Source organism: Monopterus albus, unplaced genomic scaffold, assembly GCF_001952655.1.
Source record: "Monopterus albus unplaced genomic scaffold, M_albus_1.0 scaffold171.1, whole genome shotgun sequence".
NCBI lineage: Eukaryota > Metazoa > Chordata > Actinopteri > Synbranchiformes > Synbranchidae > Monopterus > Monopterus albus.
In genome coordinates this window covers 437,226-449,907 of record NW_018128051.1, presented here as the reverse complement: position 1 = coordinate 449,907, position 12,682 = coordinate 437,226, and the positions used below count along the sequence as shown (strand labels likewise).

The window sequence follows — 12,682 nt, the reverse complement described above, 5'->3', positions numbered from 1 at the left end:
CACTCACTGATAACATTCATCAAACTCACCTCAAAGTTCTCACTGACCTCCTGCATCATCTTCAGCTTAGTTTCATCAGCTGGAATTTGAAAGACATGGTGCTGCCATTAATCACGTTTGCTAATGACACAGTTCCACTTTTCAGGGCCATGTCTTTATGCTCAGCAGAGACTCTCAGATCTTATCAGTTTTACTTTCAGTGTCCAGATGATCAAAAGGTACACAAAGAAACACACTCTCAATCAAACACTCTCACACATAGAAGCACTCTCCCAAACACACGTACCTTTGACTGGACTAAAGCATATAATTCTCATCACATCACCCATACTGAGCACAGACGCCTGATCTGAAGCATCATTTATTTGCCACTAAGAAGAAAAGGCTTAAACATAATAACAAGGTGTGCATAATAAATAATGTGTACGAGAAATATGTTCTTTTATTTTGTAACTTGATTTAAAGTTACCCACATTGCATTTACACTAATCTATACTGCATTCAGTCACCACTTCATGTTGTAAAGAAGGACATCAGACCAAAAGTTTGAATACAAATAAAGTAAGCAAAAATAATATGATAAAATGAAAACCTAAAGCTCTAAATCTCAGTGCAGTTAAAGCACACACATTTTGCAAAGCATAAACAGCATTTGGATTACTGCTGAATTAAACTTTTGGTCTGACACCAAACTCAGAAGGAAGGGCATCCAATTACTAACACTTTTAATATGAAACTTGTGCTTCACACCACAAATGTGATTAAATACTGATAGATATATTTATGACAACATAGTTTTTAGTCTGTTTTGTCCCATTTTCAGACATCTGACATCTAATTAACTTGTGTATAGCAATATACATGGAGGCCTATGAACTTACGGGTGTTGGTGTCTGTGAGTGCTGCCACAAACTGCAGGTATTTCTTCATAAGTGTGGTCTGGTCAACCACGGTAGGGCTGGGCGCAGGCACAAAGGCCATTGTGGCAGCTGGGACCGACTAGGCTGCTCTGGGTAAAGGGGACAGACAGCAGTCTGCACAGATCTCAGTGTGATCTCATGTACACTGCAGAAATGAGTAAGAGTAAGCAGAAATGAGAAAGTAGGTGATTTTAAAGACCGACACCAAAACCAAACTAGAAAACAGAAGCTATATTTGCTGAAAATATAGCCAAATATGAGTTGCTACGTAAAAATTTATGTTTGTCAAACATAACGGCAACAGCATCTCAAACACGATTATTACAGGCGCACAATTATGACATCAGAAGAAGCATCAGAGAGCACAATTTTTGTACACTAGTATTTGTGAATTAAAAGCCGTATTTTCGTCAAAACACGGTGCTCATTCTTTTGCTAAAACCACAATACGCTTACTTATCTTCTCAATAAGCCACAACAGTCACATATAATATTAATTTGCAGAACACGTAAGCAATCGCTAGCTAATACGCTCGCTTACCCCGAAGAAAGAAAGCGTTAGCTCATCCCATAAACTGTTGAACAGAAAACAAATACGGGCTACAAGGAAAAGCACCTTCTTTCGGACACAAATGTGTTCATAGGCTACGCATATACAAAGGACCAGGGGAACACCAAATATTTCACTAAAGTTTATTTGAAAGAGAATCTTTACTTACCCTGCGCCACAGACAGGAAACTATCATTCTGTATCCGCCGTGCTCGCGCTACTGCAACTCAGGGACTACCACCAGAGGAGATGAGTTATATCACTCCGCGTATTGGTTATCATAATCTCCATTTGAATGTATAAATACTGTGTAATAACGTTGGATCAATATATTTATATGCACGCCAGCGATAAAACTAAGCTCTACTAGTTTTATTTGTCCAAACGTTTGATTGTAGTACCAGCGGAACGATACACGGTGACATTCAGTAGAGATAAGACCATCGTTTTCGATGGTCTGCAGGTTCTTGGGGTTGTTAGTGAACGAAGTGGATTTGCGGGTACCTGCGCATGATCAGTCTTTAAGCGTCCATGAGTAGAACCAACCGCCTGGGAGAGAAGAGCCGCTGTTGTGTTCAGTATCTTATTTACGGATAATAGTGCACGTAAAACATATTGTTACATATGTTGATTAAACAAATCTGTTAAATTACAAACGTAACCAGCAAATGTGATACATGGGTGATTTTGGTTTACCAGCCTTACCATGCAATGCAATAGGCCTTGCTTGAGGTTATAGACTAGTTTTAGCTTTGGTATCACTGTCTGACAAGTCACTTTTAAAGTGTTAACGATTAGTGTAAGTTCTAATGAATGGTTATTAAAAGTTGATACAATTTTTTTAAAATTATAAATCAGTATAGATGATTAATATAAGACGTTTTTATTTGTCAAGTTGTGAAAAATACCCTGTACTGTTGAATGTTCTCATTAATAAAGATTCTGCAGTTGGATAACCTACCAAGTCTGCAGGTATACATAATTTCAACAGTCAATCATGTCTGTAGTTGTAAATGTTCAGAGGAAATTAAAAAAATGTTGGCCCAGATGCTCTGCCGTCATTTTAGATGGTCACCTAGTTTAGTGGAGGGGTCTTGCCAATGAATTAAAAGCTGTACGTGTCACAATGTTAAAATGACAATAAAATAAAGCTTCTTCTCTTCTTCTTCTTAAAACTTAATGCAAAGGTCATGCTAGAATAAACATTTGTCAGCCTTGCAACCCAAAATATCCTGATATTAAATGGCTTACAACTAATGCATGAGTAGCTGCCAGATCAGACTAGACTTGCATCAACTATTTAATGGAATTAAGATCATTCATTGATTTATTGTTTTAAGCAGTCTTCACTCTGTTGCGTTTGTGTTTTTTTTTAACCACAAGATGGCAGTCCACTGAACGTGTGCTGGTAAACACAACAAGTTCTTAAATTCTCTGTGCAAACATAATACCAACCTTTTATGAACACAAGGGACTGTATTTTGTCTCTTGAACTGAGCCCAACATGACCTGTTTCACCCCGTTGGACTTGTGAATTTTAGAGGAGAACAAACATATGTAGATGAGCTGAGATCTTGATCTTCAGGGCTGTGTTTTTTTTAAATAACTGAGCCTTTGATAAGACTGGGACAGTGTTTAGTAGATGTTAGCCGGGAGGCTGGAGCGGAGGAGGCAGCAAGTATAAACTCAGCTTAGAGGTATTTTTCCCCCCGGTGGTCAAACACTGGTCATATGGTCAATGTTAGAGTCCTTTTTTAATGTCTATCTATCTATCTATCTATCTATCTATCTATCTATCTATCTATCTATCTATCTATCTATCTATCTGTCTGTCTGTCTGTCTGTCTATCTATCTATCTATAAAAACATATATATGAGAAAGAGAGAGAGGGAATCTGATTCTCATCTTTCTTGTATTTTTTTCCAGGCAGATCAGTCATTCAGCGTGTATATTATTGCAATATTATGGCTCTCATGGCTGCTTCTGTGGTTCACAAATGAATGTGTATTTATGGATATGGAAACAAAACATGAGATATTTCAATACTTGTTTTAATAGCTTCCAAAATTATGAAGTCTGGTTGAAAGATGATCATTATTTATCTTGCTATTTATCATCAAGGCCTGTCAACTGCCCACACACTTTGCTAATGGCTTTTAATTCATAATTCTCTCCTCTTCCATCTGACTCGACCTGCTGGCAGAATGAGATATTCCTTTCACTGAATGGCACATATAATGTAACAGGTAATTTGACATGTAATGTGACATTCTCATTCTCTTTGCACTTTCTGTTCCCTAAGTAATAATGATCTGTTAAAAGATGTTTGTCTCAGACTTATTGCACTGTCTTGTTCATTTTATTTGTGTGGGGTTTTTTTCTGACAAGGTCTTTATTCTGACAGGGGAGAGTGGATGACACACTGGTTCTGCTGCTTTCCAAAACCACTCATCTGTCCATTAGATTTGTGTTTTTTCAACATACTGCTGCAGTTGCTGATACCCACATGCTGTAGCTGGATCACCCCTGCATTATTTCTCATAAAGAAAGAAGTGCACTTTCCTTGGGTCTGCGTCTGACTCATCAACAATACTATGAAAATCTATTCATGTATCTAATGCTCCTATGCACATTCACTCTGTTTACCAAATGGACTCCTGAGGTCAGCATAATAAGAGGACATGTTCTCTGTAAACCAGGCAAACAGTTGTATACAAGACAGACAGTCCAGATTTGTGCATATAGTTGTTAATTAAAATTTTAATTTCATCATAACAACATTGTCTCTAGTCTAATCAAAGTTGATTTTTCCATTTTGCTGTTTTTAATCAGCTGGAGTTTATGTTGGAGTGGCAGGTAGTGTTCATCATTGTCGCCTGGTAACCAGAAAAATGGTGTGATGTCAGTTTAAAATGTAATGTTTAACAGGGAAGCAGGTGTACAGCAAACTGAAGGTGCTGATGGTCACTCACTACTGCCAGATCATTTTTAATTACTTGTGTTATATTTTGCTGCTATCATCTAAAACATCTGTCTTGATATTCTCATTGATGAATTGATGAGTATTGCAAAACTGGCATGACTGAGTCATTAGACAGTGCTGCTGTGATCCATTGGCATGATGTCTGAAACTGCCTGTGGGATTATCATTTTAAAAAGTAAAAGTATATTCAGATAACAGTGTTTAATGATATGTCTTTCATAAGCATTCATTTAGAATTGCCACAACTGAGTTCCTTTAGAAAACTGCTGTTTTAAAGCAGAACACTGGGCAATGAATAAAGCCCTACTGCATCTTCTTTGTCATCTCAGAGTGTCATTAAAATCCCTGACTGACTGTGCAATTTGCAACGTGCTGGATGCCATGTTCAAAGCACAGTGGTATGTCTTCCAGTCTACACACCAGGCTTTATTGACCTTTCACAGCCAGGCAGGCAGCTGTTGCTAATTGTTTGCTGCTACATCCTGTTTCTTCACTGCTTGATGTACTGAAGGGACTCACCTGCATCTGGGATGATTCGTCATTCTTTTCACGACAGGGAAAACATATACCTTTGGCCTTAAACATCTTTGAAGCATCTATACCTCGGTAGGACTTTTGAAATCGTATTTATGCAAGAAAAAATAGTATAATTACTTGCTTTCTGGTCTTTTCGAATGATTATGTTATGTATTTCTTTCTATGTTCTGTATTTATTGTTAATTAATTAATTAGAAACGGCATACTCCAGCATCTAGCCAGGTCGATCACAGTTATCAGCAGAAGGGATAAATTAATTATGGATCAAAAAATATCATTAGAATAAAAAAGTGAGAATAAATATGGGAGCGAGAAGTGACAACAGTAATCACACCTTTCTATTCCTTGTGGTAGCCACTTATTAGCTAAATTGTTGTGAGATAATGACCTCCTTACCTTCTTCTTTGCTTATTTAACTTTCCAAATAAATAAACCCACAAATGTTTGACCCAGCTAGTCGGTGACGTCAGCCTACTATAACCAATCCAGGAGCTTTCACGGGCATCTTTTTTGGTAATCCTCTTTCCTGAGAGGAGCTGTCCGATCAGCACCACACTGTGCGCGCAGTCTGTGCCAGGAATAGTTAACACAAGCCATATTAACGGGGCTTACAGTGACCGACTCACGCTTGATGGGATTTTTTTTATTTTTTTATTTTGCTGTTTAGGCATAACGCTAAGTGGAAATAGTTAAACGTAAAGCTTTGTGAGGCTAGACCTATTTGCACTTTTGCGCACTAAACTTAAAAGTGGTTTTCGTTAGAGAGTGTTCAAGGTTTCGTGTTTGGCCTTTCGCTCTTCCCTTGACTTTCGTTAACGGTAAAAGTCGCCAGCATGTTTTCCCTCTTGTACGGACTGTTATGTATTTGTGTACTGAGCTGCGGTCAGCCAGGTAGCGGCCAAGCGGACGATGGGAAACGGTATATCTGCCGGGCAGTACCCCTCAGCGGCGATGACAGTTGCCCTGTGACATTGTTACCCGAGCTAAACTCCGGAAGTCAGGAAGAAGAACTCAGAAACACCCTCATGCAGTTACGAGAGACAATTTTGCAGCAGAAAGAAACCATTTCCAAACAGCTTGGCACCATCAACGAACTAACCACCAAGCTGTCCCTCTGCGCATCAGAGTATGAAAAGGGGGGTTCTTGGAGCAAAGAAAAACAAAATACAATGGGGGATGTTCCCAGAGATCCTAATGATACAATCGACAGCCTTGGGAAAACAATACAAGGGCTCAAGGACCGTTTGGAAAACCTGGAGGTAAGGCACCACCAATTGCGCAAAGCATAGGCTACCCCCTGTGCCAAAGCCATGCGTACAACTATTCACTGATTCTTAGTATGGACTTAAGGGATTAGTCTTCGACACACTGTAGATTCACAGCTCAGATTCACTTCTGAGAAATCATTACTGTAGGTATTGTTGTATGCTTGGGGAACAGATTAAATGCAATTGGCCATTTTCAAACTTCCTGTTATACAGGGCCGATTGTGTGTTATGTGTGTTTGTTATGCTCAGCCGATCAATCTCAGAGCGCTGAAAAGCTCAAGCAGTGCCTCAATAAGCAAGCTGTTAGTCACTCAGGTTGTTTTCTCATCCAATTTATTACTGTTCTAAATCAGAATCAGCTTTACTGGCCAAGTATGTTAAACACACATGTATGTTATCATTGAATATTAAATAAAGGGAGAAAATATGGCTAGTTTATTGCCACACACAATTAATATAATTGCCAGACTTAAAGACCAGCAATGCAGAGAATGTACTTGTTTCCAACCTCTAATGATGAAAAATACCTAAAACTATATTTTTATTTATGAAATTAGTCTCACATCTTGTTGCTTTGGAATTTATGGCACCACTTGCAGTTCTCTGGGGGGTTACTGCCCTTAATTATTTCAGTGCACTTCCTTCTCATGATGACTTGTCCATCTTTCAACAGCAACAGCAGATGAGGGCCAACATATCCGGCGCCTCATTCCCCAGTGAGCTCCGCGACCTGCTGCAGCGCCGGCTCGGGGAGCTGGAGAAACAGCTCCTGAAGAAAGTCAGCAACCTGGAGGAGGAGAAGAGCATGCTGTCCAATGCTACAGCTGCCTACAGGCTGAAGACAGAGAACGCACTGAACGCCCTGGTGGAGAGGATCAGTGAGCTGGAGAAAGGTAAAGGAAAGCACAAGTCAAGATGAAAGTTTTGGGGGGATGATTAGGTAACTTGGTGTAAACTGAGGAAAGCTAATTATGGGTGCGTGACATATAGCGAATACAGCACATTAGTGGACAGCATGAATGAAGAATGGTTACAGTGCTGCTGAAGCATCCATCCTGTTGCTAATGGAGAGGACGCAGGGGATGGTGAAGTTACCAAGTTGCCATTATTTTAAGTCCCGATTGTTTTTGCATCAAACATAAAGGAGGCTGTTTCCTAGTTTAAGAAAAGACATAACCTCAAGGAACACCTCTACCACTTTCTCCCTGTCTCTCCTCTCTCTTCCTCCTTCCATTTCTCATTATAGGGGGAGGAGACTTCAAGTCCCCAGAACAGTTTAAACTGTCCCTCCCCCAGCGGACCAACTACCTGTACGGTCGCATCACTAAGACCCTGCCAGAGTTGTATGCTTTCACACTCTGTATGTGGATCAAGTCCAGTGCTAGCCCTGGCATAGGGACACCTTTCTCATATGGCGTGCCAGGCCAAGCAAATGAGATTGTGCTAATTGAATGGGGCAATAACCCAATAGAGCTGCTCATTAATGACAAGGTAAGTCATGTTTGCTTTGCTAATTGCTGAACTGCATTGATTGTTAGAATGAATATTTGCAAAATGAAAATTCCAAAACAAAACTACAACTAAGTGCAGTGTATTGCGACTGTAGGTTGCCCAGCTGCCCTTGGAGGTGCGTGATGGAAGGTGGCACCACATCTGCATCTCCTGGACCACACGGGATGGCCAATGGGAGGCTTATCAAAATGGGGAGAAGCTAGGTACTGGTGACAACCTGGCGGCCTGGCACCCCATCAGACCCGGAGGAGTCATTATCCTGGGGCAGGAGCAGGTAGGGAAGTACACTAGACCCCAAAATGTTTGAGAAAATTAGTGATCAGACTGAAACATCTTTAGATAACATTACTCTTCAGTCAAGAAAGCAGCCACCTACTTGGATTTATATTACCAATGACATTGTATACAGTGACATCGTTTTCACAGTCTTTTTCACAGAACAGACAATAAAGCACACTAACAATGTACCACTCGCTCCCTAGTGCAACATGTTCACATTATCACAAGTCAAACACTTCAAAGCCCAGTGTCAAGTAGTTCTGTTAATAAGCGGTGTTATTTGTGGTGTACCTTTGCAAACTGCAGATGGAAAAAATGAAATCAACAAAACCTGAGGCAGCAGTAATAGGATAGTGGCTGGTTATCATGACAATTAACAAGCCAGCAGTGAATATAATGCTGTACACAGACGCTGAGGTTTCCCTCTGGACCAATCAGTGCATGGTGAGCAATATTAAAGTGGAAGAATGAAATAGCCATTGGAAATCAAATCAGTAGTTGTCTCATGCTATCAGAGAACATTTTCTAACCAAATTGCTGCCAAAAAAGTGTGGAAAATTGAAATGTTATCTTGAACAATTAGAGGATAAAATGTGTTTTTGTTATGTTAAATCTATGATTGGACTGCCATGAAATCAGACTAAACATACAGACATGACCTCAGTGTCCTCAATGGTAGCTCCTGTACATACAACCAGGACTAGAACAAGGCAATAACACAAATTAAACCAGAAAATGTAATGACTAGTCCTTGGATTGCCCCACTGACAACCTCCCCCACCTCAAAAATATCATGCTATACATTTACTGCTGTTTATGGCCCTTGCAGGACGTGGTGGGAGGGCGCTTTGATGCCGGACAAGCTTTTGTGGGCGAGCTGAGTCAGGTAAACATTTGGGACCGCATTCTGAAATCCGTCGAGATCCAGTCTATGGCCAACTGCAGTTCTTACATCCCTGGTAATGTGATTTCTTGGCTAGCAAGCAATGTTGAAGTTTTTGGGAGGGGAGCTTTCAAAAGGCCCTTGGAGATGTGTCTGGAGCGGCTCCCCAATGCTTAAGAACTGCCTGTCTGCTTCACATTTGATTAGGTAGTGTTTCCATCCATTCAGCGTTTTTCTCATTGTCTGCCCTTACTGTTGAACAGTTTATAAACTTTGTTATATTAGTATGCGTAACACTGTGTTTCATCTACTTTGCACAGAGAGATATTTGGGATTTGCTCACATATACATGATAGCTGTAGACATTCTGACAATCAGATCTGTAGAATCAAATGTGGGAACACACCAAAGTGCTGCTGTCTATGGCCTTATGGCTGCTGTTTCTAGTAGTGTACTTTAAAACTTTAGTACACCCTACACAAACCTCTAGCACAGGTGTATGCATGTACTTCTACTGCTACAAATACACTGGACCAGCAGTTTGGCAGATGGCCCTGCATAGCGTGTTATTTACTGTAGGTTTGAGTCAGCATCAATTAAACCTCTGAGCTTGACGTTTTTGGTCATTGATGGGGAATAATACAATTTGGCAATGTGTGTGCTATGTGGTACTGGCCAGTATTTGGGTCATGTGTGCAATAGATTTAATCCTCTAATAGAAATGCTGTTGTTCATGTAGTTGTCCATCTTATGTATGAGTGAACACCTCACTTTACTGGGAAGCTATGTTATTGACATGCAATACTGATACCAGTGATACTAGTGAGTCTATCATAAAGCTTTTTCCCTTGCCTTTTTCATTTGAACAAAACTTGTTAAGGTGAAGATTCATGTTGAAAATATATTTATAGCTGGAATGTTGTAAAATCTTTTGATTTGTGATTTGTAATGGCGTTGTGGTGGTGAACTAAGCATTGAGTGGAAAACTGTCACAGATTAGACCTATCAAAACTCTCAGAAATGTCTTTTGAACTGCTGTAAGTGTGGTGAAAGTTTGTATTATTTAGTGTCTCTGTTCAGAAAAAGCTGTTTTTTAAAATACGATCTTGGTTTTTAGTACATGCATAAGTCACTGTTAACCTTGTCTTGTCACCTTCTAATGAAGACTTAAGTGCCATTAAATGTGTCAAACATTATTTGCTTTGCCAATAAATAAAATTTTGGGGAGCAAAGGAAACTATTCTTTTAATATGGGCCATTCAAGATCAACCAGTTCAAAGAGTCTTTGATTAAACAAATGGCAGATATCACCTTGTCTCCTGTTAGTGATATCTATCAAGCTGGTGAAGTGGCTCAGGACTAACATGAACAGTTAATAAGGCAGGTTTGTGCAGGATCTTTAGACTCCGATGACTCAGGTCAAAACAACAACAGGTGTCCTGGGAAGAATTAACAAGCTTAACAGATGACAGAGGCCAAAAGGCCAAGCGTGACGTCAGAGACGCCTTGGACAAAGCAACCCCTTCCTCCTCCTTATTTTTGAAGGTCATAATGTATATACACATCAGTGGATATAGCAACTGATCATTTGAGCTTTTCTAAGACCCAGATTAATGAAATCCTAAGGTTTACCAGCTCTTAAACAGAAGATGAGCTGCTGCATCTAAGTAAAACTGAACCATCAATTAGATAAGATGTGCAGGTTTGATCTACTCTTTCTATGAGACTGTCAAATGCACACTGGTCATGCAGGTTTGATCTACTCTTTCTATGAGTCAAATGCACACTGGTCAAAAAAAACATTAAAATGTATGTGTCTCTGTAGACAAGAATATAGTTTTGTTGCTGCAGCCTTCACACTAAGCTCTCTAGTCTCTGATTAATTTGTATAATTCACACAGGTTGTTTTTTAGGTGGCTTTGTCTGAGGACATAATTTATGCAGCTTGAATGCTCATGCCGTAATGTAAGGCACTTCTTTGTTCCTCTCTTCACATCATGTCATTTCTCATAGACACAGCATGCTCTGCATGTTATAGCCTTTTATCTCGGCCGAAAAAGAAAAACGCATTGACATTAAAGTCTCCATCCAGCTACTCAGTGGTGAATGTAATCAATAATGATCATGGAAATGGAAAAGAAGATTTCCAAGGCTGGTCTGTATCTGTTCTTATTTATTTGCCTGTTTTTATGTCTGATTCTACAAGTTGAAAAAATGGGTACAAATAAGGTTGGTTGGTAAGTAGTGGTTTTATTTGTATTGTGCCAAAATTTAAGTGCAACAAACTATTAAAATTAAATAAGATGTTCAAAGATCAGGTGAAATCATTCTGAACTTGAAGCATCATTTGAACCTAACGTCTTATAATAACCAAGGACGTTCAAAAGTTCGTGACATGGTGCTTCTAAGATCTGTGGGTTAGGTGTTAGGAGTTAGGGCAGCTGTTGTGGTAATGCAGCTGTGGGTGGCTGCAGGCCTGAACCACAGCTGTGTTTTTGCTCAAGGTCAAACCTCTGACAGAAATGAACTATTTATCTTAGCATCTGCAGCTCCCCACATCATCCCTGTTAGCTGGTATTCATCAAAAGACTCACTAATAAAGTTGTGCTATTTCTAGAGGGCAAGCCGTCATTAAACACCATCAAGGTACTAAACAGCATACAAACAAATTGGAAAAAAAATTCAAGGATTTTGTTGTGTCTGAAGTAATCATACACCATCTTTTTTGACTAAATTCTACTCAAACCAATTTTCTTCATTTTGAAAATGTGTGTTTTGGTTGCTTTAAATTGGTCAGTTGGTCCATCACTTTCAAACTAACTTTCTAACTTTTCCTCTAGTGCGTCTAGTGGCAACTCACACGCTTCACATATCCAATGAGATATCTTAATATCTAATGTTTGATTTGGCACAACATTTTGTACATAGTTCCCCAGACATTGAATCATAATATCTTTAGTCATGCCTTTTCCTCTAGCGCCACCATGAGGGTCACATTTGCAGCTTTGAATGACATTTCTTGACAACTAACTGAGTAAATTACTAAAGTTGACCCATAGGACAAATTGGTAATCCCCTGACATTTTCCTAGTTGGACCATCAGGTCAAGATTTATGACCAAACACAAGGAAAACTAATCCTTTGTTTAGAGCTAAATAGCAAATGTTAGCATGCCAACATACTAAACTAACTTTGCAGATATGGTAACCATTATACATGCTTTTGATCCTGTTAGCATTGTCACTGTTAGCATGCTAACATGCCCATGCACCTACAGCACAGAAAAAAATTCAGTCTTGTTTAATATACTGGTAGCAAAAATATAATATGAAGGTAAACATGGCTGGTCAACATTTAACAAAAAATATATATAGACCTAAAAGGAATCACAAACTAATGCAGCTTTACCATTCATAATTACAGTTTTTCTCAGTCACTTTGGTACACTTCTCAGATCAAAATTGAAATTTGCAATTAAGTATGTGCATTTCTCAAAACAATTTGTACAAACAGCACAACACTATGGATTTCCTGCAAAAGCCTGTAACTTGCTGAAAATCTTTAGTTTATCTCTCAAAGCTAAGTTTTTATGTCAATGAACATGTCAGTGCCATCAGAATGACAAGCCCTTGTGTCATTGTGTACGGATAAGACAGTCAAATTGCTTAGTCATGTTGTCAATATAACTGTGTACTTTGGAGGGAGGTTCTGATGAAAACTATGGCTACAGTTTTGATGTCAGTTATTGA

The 12,682-nt window shown here is 39.3% G+C and overlaps 2 protein-coding genes across 2 annotated transcripts in view; one reads left to right on the top strand and one right to left on the bottom strand.

Moving 5' to 3' along the window:
• trrap (transformation/transcription domain-associated protein) overlaps positions 1–1,744 on the bottom strand; it is an 86,101-nt gene extending 84,357 nt beyond the window's left edge. The window contains 3 exon segments of the mRNA XM_020615948.1: positions 30–79; positions 882–1,065; positions 1,640–1,744. Of these exon segments, the coding sequence (XP_020471604.1) occupies positions 30–79; positions 882–981 (150 nt within the window). The 5' untranslated portion in view covers positions 982–1,065; positions 1,640–1,744.
• A 3,792-nt stretch (positions 1,745–5,536) lies between these two features.
• Positions 5,537–10,122, top strand: nptx2b (neuronal pentraxin IIb). The gene is made up of 5 exons (XM_020615929.1): positions 5,537–6,250; positions 6,933–7,152; positions 7,506–7,750; positions 7,866–8,045; positions 8,880–10,122. Exons 1-5 carry the CDS (start codon positions 5,825–5,827, stop codon positions 9,108–9,110), a joined length of 1,302 nt encoding a protein of 433 aa, XP_020471585.1. The 5' UTR covers positions 5,537–5,824; the 3' UTR covers positions 9,111–10,122.
• The last annotated feature ends 2,560 nt before the right edge of the window (positions 10,123–12,682 follow it).